General features: G+C 47.8%; 1 protein-coding gene across 1 annotated transcript in view; it reads left to right on the forward strand.

Moving 5' to 3' along the window:
• The window catches only part of LOC140386564 (uncharacterized), a 67,501-nt gene that overhangs the window by 44,946 nt on the left and 7,213 nt on the right, over positions 1-15,342 (forward strand). The window contains exon 7 of the mRNA XM_072468986.1: positions 10,003-10,146. Within this exon, the coding sequence (XP_072325087.1) occupies positions 10,003-10,146 (144 nt within the window). The remainder of the gene's footprint in view (positions 1-10,002; positions 10,147-15,342) is intronic.

A 15,342-nucleotide genomic window follows, 5' to 3' on the forward strand; every position in this document is an offset into this window, starting at 1 on the left:
TATGGGAAAGTTTAATGGATACAATTTGTGCGGAGGAGTTGAGGAAAACAGCGTAGAGATGCCAAATGTGTGTACCTGTAATGAAACTACCTTTAAGTGACTTTATAAATAATTAGACTGGTTTTAGAAATTTGCATTAAGAGATACATAGGAAGCTGTTGTTTTCAGTTGTGGAACTAAAAGGCTTTTACAGCTCGAAACGGTTTCATAAATAAAAATGGGAAGGTTATTCAATTTAATTTGATCCTAAAGTGGAATAAAGTGGAACAAGAAAACATGTTTTGTAACAGGTGCATTCAAAGAAGTGCTGAGAAAAATGGAATCGGAGATAAAAGGGAAAACGGATATTTAAGGAACGGATTTGTTGTTGGCTACGTGGCTGTTACCAATGACAGGTGGTAATTGCTTGGCTGCCCAAATTCCAAAGGAAAAATTGAGCAAGCTAGCACAACAATTTGCAATTTGCACTTTATTATGAGAAAATATCTAAACTGATATCAGGAGCAAACATTTCAAACCACTTTTCGAGACTTTAAGTAATAAACATAAATATTAATTTAAAAAACCTAAACAGTCAAGATTACAATTCCATAGTTAACCGTAGTTCTACCAACACTTGGCCAATATTTTCTGCTCAGTTAAACTCAGAACTAAACACTTCTTTTAGGTAACAGTCCTCATGTACTTTCAACGTACAAATTTCAGTAAGATTGCTACAAGCATGCATTGTTATTATGTTATTATTTGACAGGCTTCTCCCTCTCTCATTTAACCCTGGGAAGCAAAGCTTGTATGAAAGCCTTGTAGTCACAATAGTTGTCTTCTCTTTGAGTGTAGCTGCAGGTTCTTTCCTCACAGGTCCGTTTCAGCACACATGCTCTTTAGAATCTCATGACCATACTCCTCCCTAGTCAGCCTCCTATCTCTCTTTTAATATGTTTTCACCCTTTCATCTTTAAATTAATTGTGTTTATATCCCTTTGGAATTTCCCTTTACTAGAACATACAGATCATTTGTATTATTTTATGTCGACTGCCATTGGGTTCAAAAAATAAATGTAATACTTTGCTTTATTCATTTATGATTTTTGCCAATTGGACATTTTCTTTTCGAAATACAACAGTTAAACTTTGTCACCCCCTTATCTTCCCAATGCAAATGTATATTCATACTGCTCACTCTTCCCATCTTAGCCCTCCTCATTGCCCCTTCAAAATACTTGCTTACACACCAAACCCCTTTTTGATGTTTTTGACTTTGCAGTCTAACTTTCTGCAGTTGAATTACATTAGCCACACCCATGCAAACACACACACACAGCCTGTTTCACAGTTTCCCACATTGATATTGGGGAAAGTATTGAAAGATATTGTATTTTGTAACATTTCTGTCCTGACTGAAAAATGAACTGTCATCATTCTAAAAGGCAGTTCCAGTTTCTCATACCCAGACAGTATGGGCAGGATTCTCTGACCCCCCGCCGGGTCGGAGAATCGCTGGGGGGTGGCGTGAATCCCGCCCCGCCGCTCCGACGGCGCCTGCCGAATTCTTCGGCGCAGTTTCCGGGCTGGGGCGGGCCTGGCCTGGCCCGCGATCGGGGCCCGTCGATCTGCGGGCGGGCCTGTGGCGTGGGGGCACTTTTTCCCTCCACACTGGCTTCTGTAAGGCTCTGCCATGGCCAGTGCGGAGGAGAAATCCCCAGCGCATGCGCAGGAAACACGGCGGCGTTTCTGCGCATGTTCCATAACACTCCGGCGGTTCTGCGCATGCGCCAACTTGCGGCGGCCCATGGCGGCCCTTCGGTACCGGTTGGCGCAGCACCAACCCCGCTGGCGCCAGCATAGCCTCCAGAAGTGCGGAGGATTCCACAACTTCCAGGCGGCTCGATGCCGGAGTGGTTCGCGTCAGCGTCGGGCCAATTGCGGGAGAATCCCAGCCTATTACTGTCTGATTGACTACCACCCACTTCTCAGAATGCAAGGAAGTCTCCACTTTCTCATTAAATACATTAATCTTAAGGGAATAACACTCTGGAGTACATTCTTGGATTGGATTGGATTGGATTTGTTTAATGTCACGTGTACCGAGGTACAGTGAAAAGTATTTTTCTGCAAGCAGCTCAACAGATCATTAAGTACATGGGAAGAAAGGGGAATAAAAGAAAATACATAATAGGGCAACACAACATATACAATGGAACTACATAAGCACTGGCATCGGATGAAGCATACAGGGTGTAGTGTTAATGAGGTCAGTCCATAAGAGGGTCATTTAGGAGTCTGGTGACAGTGGGGAAGAAGCTGTTTTTGAGTCTGTTCGTGCGTGTTCTCAGACTTCTGTATCTCTTGCCCGATGGAAGAAGTTGGAAGAGTGAGTAAACCGGGTGGGAGGGGTCTTTGATTATGCTGCCCGCTTTCCCCAAGCAGCGGGAGGTGTAGATGGAGTCAATGGATGGGAGGCAGGTTTGTGTGATGGTCTGGGCGGTGTTCACGACTCTCTGAAGTTTCTTGCGGCCCTGGGCCGAGCAGTTGCCATACCAGGCTGTGATGCAGCCCGATAGGATGCTTTCTATGGTGCATCTGTAAAAGTTGGTAAGAGTTAATGTGGACATGCCGAATTGCCTTAGTTTCCTGAGGAGTATAGGCGCTGTTGTGCTTTCTTGGTGGTAGCGTCGACGTGGGTGGACCAGGATAGATTTTTGGAGATGTGCACCCCTCGGAATTTGAAACTGCTAACCATCTCCATCTCGGCCCCGTTTATACTGACAGGGGTGTGTACAGTACTTTGCTTCCTGAAGTCAATGACCAGCTCTTTAGTTTTGCTGGCATTGAGGGAGAGATTGTTGTCATTACACCATGCCACTAGGTTCTCTCTCTCCCTCCTATACTCTGACTCAACATTGAGGGAGAGATTGTTGTCGCATTCTGCCTCTGTTTCAGAATAAGCTGTCCAGTATAACTGCTTTTTCATGATCTTACTGCTGTAACTCCACAAATTTCACTGAGCTAAACACTTCAGCCTCGTTCTCTTCAAACTTCCCCGTCTGAACAATCTTTTCAAAATATAGTTTCCACAAACTGAATTTCAAGATCCTTCCTCTTGCTTTTGTACTTCTCTTCTTCCTGTTTTGACTTGTGAGCCTGTGATCTTGTTACAACACAGTCTGGAAACAATCCAGGATATTCTTTCTGCAACACTTCTATTGATTGCATCCCCATAGGCTGGGTCGACTACTGTTGGCATTGCCAACATTTTTGACTGCTTTGTGGTTAGCACAGTAGTTTCACAGCTCCAGGGTCCCAGGTTCGATTCCCTGCTTGGGTCACTGTCTGTGCAGAGTCTGCATGTTCTCCCAGTGCCTGCGTGGGTTTCCTCCGGGTGCCCCGGTTTCCACCCACAATCCAAAGATGTGCAGGTTTGGTGGATTGGCTATGATAAATTGCCCTTAAGTGTCCAAAAAAAGGTTAGCTGGGGTTACTGGGTGACGGGGATAGGGTGGAGGCATCGGCTTAAGTAGGGTGCTCTTTCCAAGAGCCGGTACAGACTCGATGGACCGAATGGACTCATTCTGCACAATAAATTCTATGATTCTATGACTCAGCTGCATCATTTCCGAGAATAACTTGAATCCCTGCGATGGGCAATTTCTCCACTACCCCAACAATCACTTTGCCTGTTTTCAAACTACTTTTTAAATTCTCCTTACAAGTGTAATATTTTCAGTTTTTCCTTGAATTCCACTTAATAATACTTTTCCTGCAATACCCCCTCAGGACAAGAAGTAACATTGTCTCAGAACATTAAGGACTGACTAGCTCCTGCATCTCTTATAATTTTGACATATTTTCCAACACCAACTTCTGACTTCAGTGTTATCCTCACACTCATAGCCTTCAGACTCACCAATTCCAAGCGAATCAAGGAATTAAAAAATAAAAAGCCCCCAATTTTGTTATGATATTCAGTTGGTCATTGTCGAGCAGACCAACTCCCAAAAGGAAACTTGGATCAAACCATCACAATGATTTGAAATTTGTATTTTATTATGACTAGGAATCTGCACTGAAGTCAGGAGCAAAAGTTTCAAACCTATTTTGGAGACTTTAAATAATAAATATAAACATAAAATTGAAGAAAAAATCCTAAACACACAAGATTACAATTACACAGTTAAAGTCGTTCCAAAAAAACCTTCCGAAAAGATTTCTTCTTAGTTAAACTCAGAGCTCTTTTAGGCACCAGTCCTCATGGATTTTCAATATAAGAATTCCAGGAAGATTACCACAAACATTCACTGTTGCTACAGGAAAAATATTTCCAGGTTTCTCCCTCTCTCATTGGACACTGGAAAGCCAATGATAAAATAATTTTCTTCTCTGAGGGTGCTGCTTAACAACCTTGCATCTCTCTTTTAACATGTTTTTGCCCTTTCATCATTGTATTTACATCCCTTTGGAAGATCTCTTTCTCAGAACATGTCGATTGTTCATGTTATTTTATGCCTACCACTTTTGGGTATATATAAAATTAATATTTTGCCATATTAATTTGCAATCTCTGCCAATTGTACATTTTTCTTTTGAAATACAACAGTTAAACCTCAGGTCAACCCCCCCCCCCCCCAACCACTTAACTCCATAATGCAAATTTCTATTTATGCTGCTCACTCTTCCCACCTTGCTCATCTCGACTTCCAAATACTTGCTTTCACACCAAACCTCTTTTTGACGTTTTTGATCTTGCAGTCAAAGTGCCTTTAGTTTGATTCCATGAGTCACACCCACCTGAACACACATACACACAAGCCTGTTTCACAGTATAGCACAGTGGTATTGGGAAAATATTGAAAAATATGATATTTTGTCACAATGGGGGAAGGCCTGCTGAAAAGAGCTCCGGGCTGGGAGAATGTGCATTTTGAATCAGCCATCTAGTCAAGACAGAAAAGTCTTCTGTTATCAAAAGCATTCTTGTGTCTTAAGGTTTCTTGGTTTTCCACAGCAGAGTGGAAGTTGGCATGAGAGGTCATGTGGTATGCCTTTATTAAAATAACAGCAGCGTGGGTAATATTTCTGGACATTTATTTTTAAAAAATTTTTAAATTGTTTTTTTTGGTGTACAAAACAAATATAAATACGAACAGAACAGTGAGAGTTGTGTATGAGAGTACAGAGGGAATACCATTAGAGTTATTTACATCGAGATCAGTTTTAACTATTTACATGGATATATCACAGTTTCCCCTTTCTGTTCTTTTGTCCTTCGCTCACAGCGTTTGCTGTGGCCGTTTTGGTCCCGTGTATCACTCCCTGACTGTTTTCCTCACTCCTTTCACTCCCCTGATTCCCATTGTTGTTACTTCTGCCCTCCACCACCCTCCCTTGATTCCCCTGGCTCTCCTGTTGGGTTTGGTGGAATTTCTGGTTTCCCAATCCCCCTTCTTCCCCCCCCCCCCCCCTTTCTTCCTTTCTATGTCATGGCAACTCTTTCTTGATCTTTGGCTACCTAGTTGTTGGCTACAGACAGGTCTTGGAACAACCGAATGAACGGCTCCCACGTTTAGTGGAAGCCATCCTCCAACCCACGGATGGCGAATTTGATTTTCTCCATTTGGAGAAATTCCGATAGCTCGGACAGCCAGTCTGCAGCTTTGGGTGGTGCTGCTGACCGAGCAGGATTCTCCGGAGTGTGATCAGGGAAGCAAAGGCAAGTCCGTCGGCCCTCTTCCCCATGAAGAGATCTGGCTGTTCCGATACCCCGAAGACTGCCACTCTCAGGCACAGCTCCACCCTCATCCCCACCACCTTGGTGAATGCTTTTGGTAACCCAAAGCTTTTCTGTCTTGACTAGATGGCTGATTCAAATTGCACATTCTCCCAGCTCCACCCTCATGCCCACCACCTTGGACACTATATTCCAGAAGGCTGTCCAGTACCCAGCAAGTCGGAGCAAGACCAGAACATGTGCGCGTGGTTGGCTGGGCCTCCTTGGCACCATTCACATGTGTCCTCCACCTCCGGGAAGAACCTGCTCATTCGGGTCCTTGTCAAGTGGGCTCTATGTACCACTATTAGCTGTGTTAGGTTGAGCCTCACGCGTGTGGAGATGGAGTGGACCCTGTGCAGTGGTTCGCTTCAGAGTCTCCACCCTATTTCAAATCCCAAGTCTTCCTCCCACTTTTTCCTTGTCTCGTCCGGTGTCGGCCCTCCTTAGCAGTCGTTTGTACATGTCACAACAGTTCCCTTTCCCGATGATGTCCACGTCCAGCAGTTCCTCTAGGAGTGACTGTCGTGGCGGTCGTGTGTATGTCCTTGTTTCTTTTCACAGAAAGTTTTTGAGTTGGTGGGACTTGAACTCATTGCCCCCTGTAAGTTGGAATCTTTCCGTCAGCTCTTCGAGCATTGTTACGCTGTTGTCAGTGTACAGGCCCCGAGCTGTCAGCATCCCCAGTCCGGTCTCCACCTTTTGAAGGAGGCATCAATGAGTGCTGGCACAAACTTGTGGTTGTTACAGATGGGAGCTTTGTCAGACATTTCGGTTAGGCCGAAATGTTGTCGCAGTTGATTCCATGACTGGAGTGTTGCCACCACCACTGGGCTGGTTGAATGCTTCTTGGGTGGGGATGGGAGTGATGCCGTGGCTCGGGCCCAGAGGAAGATCCCCTTGCAGGAAACGTCCTCTGTGAGCACCCATTCAGCTTCCGGCTTTTTTATCCACCCCTTTACTCTCTCTGTTGTATCTGGCAGTGGTAATATTGCAGGTTTGGAGGGCGAGACCCCCCATGGATTTTGTTCCCGATCGTACTTTCTTTGGGATCCTTGCATTCTCCCGCCCCCCCCCCCTCCCCCCCCACCCGCCCGCCCACATGAACGCCATAATGAGTTTCTCCAGTAAGTTGAAAAAGGAGTTGGGGATATAGATCAGGATGGATCGAAGTAGGAAGAGGTACCTGGGCAGTACGTTAATTTTGATCGTCTGCGTGCTTCCTGCCAGGGAGAGTGGGAGTGTGTTCCATCGCTGCAGGTTCTTTTTTCCGTCCTTCGTCAGGCTGGTCAGTTCCATTTGTGAACCCCTGTCCAGTTATGGACGATTGGGTTCTCCAGGTAGTGGAATTTGTGCCCAGCCTGTTTAAACAGCTCTGTCCCTCCCCCTCGCGGGTTCACCGGGAAAATCTCGCTTTTGCTCACATTGAGTTTGTAGTCCGAGAAGGCTACAAGAGTGTCATGATTCCTTCTATGCTGCTTCGCGGGTTTGAGATGTAGAGGAGCAGGTCATTTGCGTAGAGTGAGACTCTGTGCCTCCTCTTTAGATCCCCTCCCAATTCTTTGCCGCTCTGAGCGCAATCACTTGTGGTTCTATCGCTAAGGCAAACAACAGCGGGGATAACGGGCATCCCTGCCCCTGTGCAGCTGGAAGTACATGGGGCTGGTGGTGTTTGTCCATATGCTTGCCGTAGGGGCGTTATACAGGGGTTTCACCCAGGCGGTGAAACCTGTTCATAGAACCATAGAATCAACAGTGCAGAAGGAGGACCATTGAGTCTGCATCGGCCCTTGGAAAGAGTGCCCAGGCTTCCATCCTATCCCCATAACCCAGTAACCTGACCCAAACCTTTGGACTCGAAGGATAATTTAGCATGGCCAATCCACCTAACATGCACATCTTTGGACTGTGGGAGGGAAGCAGAACACCCGGAGGAAACCCACGCAGACACGGGGAGAATGTACAAACTCCACACAGACATTCACCTGAGGCCAGAATTGAACCTGGGACCCTGGAGCTGTGAGGCAGCAGTGCTAATCATGCTTCCCATGGTTATTCACAATCAGACACTGTATTGTAATAAGATGAGTTTTGCTCAGGCGAACCGCAGCAGGGATAATGGGCATCCCTGCCTTGTGCCCCTATGCAGTTGGAAGTACTTAGAGCTGGTGGTGTTTTGTCCCTACGCTTGCCGTGGGAATGCTGTACAGGAGTTTCACCCAGGCGGTGAACGCTGCTCCAAGCCCGAGCCACTCCAGTACCTCAATGAGGTACTTGCATTCAATTCTACCTTTGACAAAGCCCGTTTGGTCCTCTGCAATCACCTCAGGCACGAGGTCCTCTAGCCTTTTGGCTAGAAATTTGGCCATTATTTTTGCATTAACATTTAGTAGCTATAGGAACTACATTCTGTTGTGTCTTTTTCTTCTTTAGGTATCAGTGAGATTGAGGCTTGTGCTAGCATAGGCGGCAGTGTGAATCTTTTGTAGAGGTTTGCCAGGAATCCGTCCGATGCCGGTGCCTTCCCTGCCTGCATGAAGCTAGTGGTGCTCGGAGTATCGCCGGTACACCTCCAGTATGGAGTCAACTAGCTGTTGCCTAGCCGCCCTCTCTTCCCTGTCTCTTTGTGCTTTAAAAGCCTTAATTTGTCTCCTGATCACAGCCTTTAACACCTCCCAGAACATGGAGGGGGAGACCTCCCCATTCTGGTTGTTAGTAATATACGCGTCTCTGGCCTGTGATATTTTCTCGAAGAAATCCTTGTCAGCCAGGAGGGTCATGTCCAACCTCCATGGGGGGCATTGGGCATTGCCCGTCTCCAACTTCACATCCATGTAGTGTGGAGCATGGTCGGAGATTGGCTGGGTACAGCATTCCAAATCTTAAGCTGTTCTTGTACTGCGCAGCCTTTGCTTTTTTGAACTCGGCCCAGTGCTTGGCCAGGTCAGCCTCAATGTCCTGGTATATCCGGATCTTATATCCTTCCCAGCAGCAGTATTTGGAATGCCTGGCCCAGCGCAGAATTCTCTCCCGGTGTGCTCTGTCTACCTCTGGTGGGTTGGTGAAGCTCTCCCTTCCCTCCAGGTTACCCAGCATTTGGGCCACGAAAACTGTGGGGTCCTTACCTTTGATCCCCTCTGGTAGGCCCACGATTCGCAAGTTCGGGCTCCTCGTCTGGTTCTCTTGATCTTTGACCTTTCCTTTCAGGATGTCTTGTGTCGCGACCAGCCTCGCCACCTCTTTTTCTTGGACGACGATCCGGTCGCTCTGGTCCGTTGCTGCCCTTCCCAGGTCCGTGATCGTCCCCTCCTGGACCTCCAATCGCTTTTCAGCTTTGTCCAGGGCCAGTTGCATGCGTGCCAGGGCTTCCTCTACAATGCCCTTCACCGCTGCCTGAATGTCCGATTTTGTCTCGCCTATGTGCTCCCTCAATGCTCTTGAAAGGAACGCCATCCAGCAATCCCCTGCTGAGGGAGGGCTTCTTGTGCGGCTAGTCGTGCCTTCTCGCTCAGACGAAGTTCGGATTTCGACGTCTCATGCTCCGGTCGGTTCATCCGCCCGTTGCTGCTCCAGGCTCTTCTCACTCCTGGTCTCTGGTCGGCACCTGGATTAACTTTTGTTCGACATCCTTTTATTCCCTGTTCTGCTAAAACCGTGGGGATGGGTTGCTCTTTTTTTCAGGTGAAAAGTGGCTATTTTTGAGGTTCGCAGGAGGGTCGGAGACAGCTGATGTGCGACTTCACAGCATATCCTCGTCACCAGAAGTCACCATTAATGGATTTTTATAGTTATTATAGTTTTCATAGCTATGAGGGAGTAAAAGAGCTCTGAAGAAAGATCATACAGTCTTAAATATTAACTCTTGTCGCTCTTTCTCTTTCTTTCCACAGATGCTGCCAGACCTACTGATTTTTTCCAGCATTTTCTGTTTTTAATTATCTAGTGTTGCCTTGGAGGTGTTTACTTGGGGGTCTGCCTAATAATGGAGTCTTTTGAGGAGAATATTTTGTAAGTCTGTTTTTAACTGTGTAATCATAGTCTTGCATGTTTAAGTTTTCTTTTCTTCTCCTCAATAAACCTTTAACAAAGTGTTACCAGACTTCTTGCTGCTGGGGTCCTTCTCATTTTCAGAATACACAAAACAGGATATGACCCTCAAGCCAAGCTTCGCTCTGGGATTTGGTTTACTGGCTGATTACCATCTCCTCTGGTCATAACAGCTTTTATTTGTATTTCAGCACCTCTGAATGACACGGCGAATGGACTGCAATGTCGAGGGTGTTTCAGCAACTCGTCCGATTCCTGCAGGGACTCTGAACAGACGGTGAAGTGCGTTGGGGCAGAAAATCGCTGCATGAATGTCTCAGGCATCACGGACCGTTGTACGTACAATCCTCTGCCAGCGGCGTGAGGCTTTCAATTAATTTCCTTCCTCCTCACCCCCCCCCATCACATTTTGTTTACTGATGGGTCCTCTCCCCTGACTCTATGATGTCCACATAGAGGGTGTGCTGCTCTGTCAGTGGTGCCACCTTTCGGAGGAGGCCTTCAACTGTGGGTTGCTCTCTCTGCTCAATGTAAAAGATCCCAAAGTCACCTTTGGATGAACTGAATGGGAGTTCTGCCCCTCTCGACTGCGTCTTTGTGTTCAGCTTATCTACTGGCTGCAACACTTTGTTACCACTGGATCTAACAATTCCGGTATGCTCCTGGATCTACTTCAAAATCTGCTGTCTGGGATTTAATAATGGGAAACGAGGAAATGGCCGAAGCATTGAACAGGTATTTTGTGTTGGTCTTCACAGTGGAAGACACAAATAACACGGCAATAATTGATGGCAAGAAGGCGATGGCAGGTGGTCATTATCACTATGATGGTAGTGTTGGGCAAGCTGATGGACTAAAGGTAGACAAGTCTCCTGGCCCCGGTGGATTGCATCCCAGGATTCCAAAAAGAGATGGCGAGGAAAATAGCAAATGCCCTTGTGGTAATTTTCCAAAATTTGCTGGACTCTGGGGTGATTCCAGCAGATTGGAAAACAGCAAATGTGATGCCACTGTTTAAAAAAGGAGGTAGACAAAAGGTGGGGAACTATAGGCTGGTTGGCTTAACCTCTGTAGTGGGGGAAATGAAAATGAAATTAAATGAAAATCGTCATTGTCACAAGTAGGCTTCAAATGAAGATACTGTGAAAAGTCCCTAGTCGCCACATTCTGGCGCCTGTTCGGGGAGGCTGGTATGGGAATTGAACCGTGCTGCTGGTCTGCCTTGGTCTGCTTTCAAAGCCAGCGATTTAGCCCTGTGCTAAACCAGCCCGTGTGCTAGACCAGCCCCTGTGCTTGAATCTATCATCAAGGAAGAAACAGCTAGACATCTAGATGGAAATTGTCCCATTGGGCAGACGCAGCATGGGATCATGAAAAGCAGGTCATGTTTAACTAATTTACTGGAATGATTATGAACATGATGGACAACAGGGAATGTGGTGTATCTGGATTTCCAGAAGGCATTTGACAAGCTGCCTCACAAAAGGCTGCTGCTAGATAAAGGTGTACAGCATTCCTGCTAATGTATTTACATGGGTAGAGGATTGGTTAACGAACAGAAAGCAAAGAATGTGGATAAATGGGTGTTTTTCGTTTGTTGATCAGAGCTAGTTGTGTGCCTCAGGGACCAATGTTGGGACCGCAATTGTTCACACTTTACATAGATGATTAGGAGTTGGGGACCAAGTGTAATGTGTCAAAGTTCACAGATGACACTAAGATGAGTCGTAGAACAAAGTGTGCAGTGGACACTGAAAGTCTGCAGAGGGATGCAGATAGTTTAAGTGTGTGGGAAAGGGTCTGGCAAGTGGAGTACAAGTTGGTAAATGTGAGGTCATCCATTTTGGTTGGAAAGATGGCAAAATGGACTATTATTTAAATGGTAAAAAATTGCAGCATGCTGCTGTGCAGAGGGACCTGGGTGTCCTTGTGCATGAATCGCAAAAAGTTGGTTTGCAGGTGCAGCAGGTAATTAAGAAGGCAAATGGGAATTTGTCCTGCATTGCTAGAGGGATGGAGTTTAAAAACAGGGAAGTTATGTTCCAGTCGTATAAGGTGCTGGTGAGGCCACACCTGGAGTACTGTGTACGGTTTTGGTCTCCTTACTTAAGAAAGGTTGTACTGTCTCTGGGGAGGGTGCAGAGGAAATTCACTTGGTTTATTCCAGAGTTGAGAGGATTGGCTTATGAGAAGAGACTGATTAGACTATGCCTTTTCTCATTGGAATTTAAAAGATTGAGGGGGGTTCTTACAGAAACATATAAAATAGTGAAGGGAATAGATAAGATAGAAGCACGGAGGTTGTTTCCACAGGAAGGTGAAACTAGAACTATGGGGCATAGTCTCAAAATAAGGGGGGAGATTTAGGACCGAGTTGAGGAAGAATTTCTTCACCCAAAGGGTTGTGAATCTGTGGAAATCCCTGCCCAGTGAAGCAGTTGAGGCTAACCCATTTAACGTTTTTAAGGCAAAGATAGATAGATTTTTGAACAGTAAAGGAATTAAGGGTTATGGTGAGCAGGCTGCTAAGTGGAACGGCGTCCACAAAACGATCAGCAGGCTCGAGGGGCCAGATAGTCTCCTCTTGCTCCTAGTTCTTATGTTCTTATGTTTTTACCCTTTACAAAGTTCCCCTCCCCTATCACCACTATGCTCACTGAACCACACTGAATCCCGGTCAAGCAACACATTGGGCGGGATTCCCCATCAGTCGACGGCAAAATCTGGAAAGAGGATTGGGCGGATAATCAGTCTTGACAGTGAAATCATTGCGGGCGCTGGGTTCACGCCAAATCACATTTCTCCGATGCCTCGACAGTGGTGTCAATGCGTTCTACTCCGCACCTACAGTAAATGCCATTCGCATATCAGTCGCGGGCCTGACCCGGTTTTTTCCAGGGCCTCCGCGATCATTCGCATCCTTTGGGGAATTCCCGACGGCTTGGTTCATTTGTGTTTTTAAAAATTGGTAAATAGGCGCCGTGGCTGATGAGGGAGAGAGAGGAGATAGGACATGCAGAGGCATGACCGTGGGGTGCCGGTCCTGACACTGGCCGGGCTGGCTGCGTGGGGGGGCCTGCCAGGGCTGGGTGGAAACAGGGGGTGACCAGGGGATGGGCAGTGGGGTCAGGGTGACCCCCCATCGGACCGGGATATCCAGGCATGGACCATATCGATGTGGCCAGCAAGACAGTTATCTTGCTGCGCAGCCCACTGACCACCCAACGTGGCCCATGGTTTTGGCTGTATGGGTGCCCCCACCCCACCACCCTGCACACCCCACCCTCCATCCCATCACCCTCTGCATCCATCCCCCCCACCCCCCTCCCCCCCAACCGGCCGTCAGTCGCCGGCAGGGCATTACTCTACCCATCCAAGGACAATGTCCACAGTAGCCCCTACAGGGATCGCTGAAGGTTGGGCCGTGGAGCGTAGAGCTGGCATGGACAACATTAGCCGATGGTGTCCCTGGAAGCAGGGACGGGCGCCAGGGTCAGAGGCCCCCACCGATGAGGCCAGGGATGCGGGATGGGAGGGAAGGGAGACAAGTGGGGCAGGTCTGCAGTGCCAACCAGAGCCACCATATAGCCTGTTGGGCCTGGTTGGGCACGGGGGGGACGGGACACCATGACCTTTCATCCCCCACAGACAATGGATATTGGAATTTAACCAACAGTCGTGTTCCGGCACCGCCCCTGAAGGACTCACCGGCACGGATCCCATCATCTCCTCCTCCCCTGGTTTGCCTGATGGCCCCTGGGCTACTTCATGGGACGGGATTGCGAGCGGAGCTAACCCCTGAGGCCATCCGGCACCTGGCGCTGCCAGTCCTGGAGGCTGCTCTCGTCTCGACCAGGATCTGCATGCTCTCATGCTGCATACAGTTCCAGGCAACTTCCGTCTGGGACTGTATCACATCATTGCGCGACTTTGTCACCGCCCTCTTGGTCTGTGCCACATGAGCCAATGACTGCGCCATCCCCCTCTGAGACTGGGTCGCCTCCCCCTGGCTCTGTGCCATGTAGGCCAGAGCCAGGGCAATGCTGCCGACACTCTCAGCCATGGCCTGCTATAATTGGACCATACATTGGAGCGCAGCTGCAATATCCGGGTGGCTCTGCTATATGGCTGCCTTTGATTGGGCAGCCCTGTTTTGGGTCTCAGGCACAGCCTCCACAGCTTGCCCCAGGCCTTGAACTTGTGAATCATGGCCGGAATCTTTGGCCCCGAGTCCTCTACCACGGACGCCACCCGTGCGGTGTTGGCTTGGGTGGCATGCATGGGTGGCACCACCTCCTGCTCCTGCTTGCGATTGGACTCTAAAACCTGCGCCTGCAGGTGCTGGATGCTCGCTGACACTCATGTAGTCCCTGGCTCTGCGACTGCATCTCCACAATCGATGGAACCGTCCGTTCCAGAAGCCCGAAACCCGTCTGGACTGCAGTGAGTCCCTGGGTGACTGTTCTTTCTTCAGGCCCTCCAACCTCGTCCAGTGCCCTCTGTTCTGCTGCGGTGAGAGGCTGCACGTCCGACAGTCCCACTGCAATCTTCTCGCATCTCACAAGAACATAAGAACTAGGAGCAGGAGTAGGCCATCTGGCCCCTCGAGCCTGCTCCGCCATTCAATGAGATCATGGCTGATCTTTTGTGGACTCAGCTCCACTTTCCGGCCCGAACACCATAACCCTTAATCCCCTTATTCTTCAAAAAACTATCTATCTTTATCTTAAAAACATTTAATGAAGAAGCCTCAACTGCTTCACTGGGCAATTAATTCCATAGATTCACAACCCTTTGATGGGTGAAGACATTCCTCCTAAACTCAGTCCTAAATCTACTTCCCCTTATTTTGAGGCTCTGCCCCCTAGTTCTGCTTTCACCCGCCAGTGGAAACAACCAGCCCGCATCTACCCTATCTATTCCCTTCATAATTTTATATGTTTCTATAGGATCCCCCCTCATCCTTCTAAATTCCAATGAGTACAGTCTACTCAACCTCTCCTCGTAATCCAACCCCCTCACCTCTAGGATTAATCTAGTGAATCTCCTCTGCATACCCTGCAGCGCCAGTACGTCCTTTCTCAGGTAAGGAGACCAAAACTGAACACAATACTCCAGATGTCGCCTCACTAACACCTTATACAATTGCAGCATAACCTCCCTCGTCTTAAACTCCATTCCTCTATGATGTGGAGATGCTTCCAGCTTCCACCCTAAACACATTAAAGAAGCCATCCCCTATAGACAAGCTCTCCGTATACACAGGATCTGCTCAGACGAGGAGGAGCGTAACAGACATCTACGGACGTTGAAAGATGCCCTCGTACGAACGGGATATGGCGCTCGACTCATCGATCGACAGTTCCAACGCGCCACAGCAAAACACCGCACCGACCTCCTCAGAAGACAAACATGGGACACAACCGACAGAATACCCTTCGTCGTCCAGTACTTCCCCGGAGCGGAGAAACTACGACATCTTCTTCACAGCCTTCAACACGTCATCGATGAAGATGAACATCTTGCCAAGG

This window comes from Scyliorhinus torazame, chromosome 12, assembly GCF_047496885.1.
Source record: "Scyliorhinus torazame isolate Kashiwa2021f chromosome 12, sScyTor2.1, whole genome shotgun sequence".
In the NCBI taxonomy this organism is placed as follows: domain Eukaryota; kingdom Metazoa; phylum Chordata; class Chondrichthyes; order Carcharhiniformes; family Scyliorhinidae; genus Scyliorhinus; species Scyliorhinus torazame.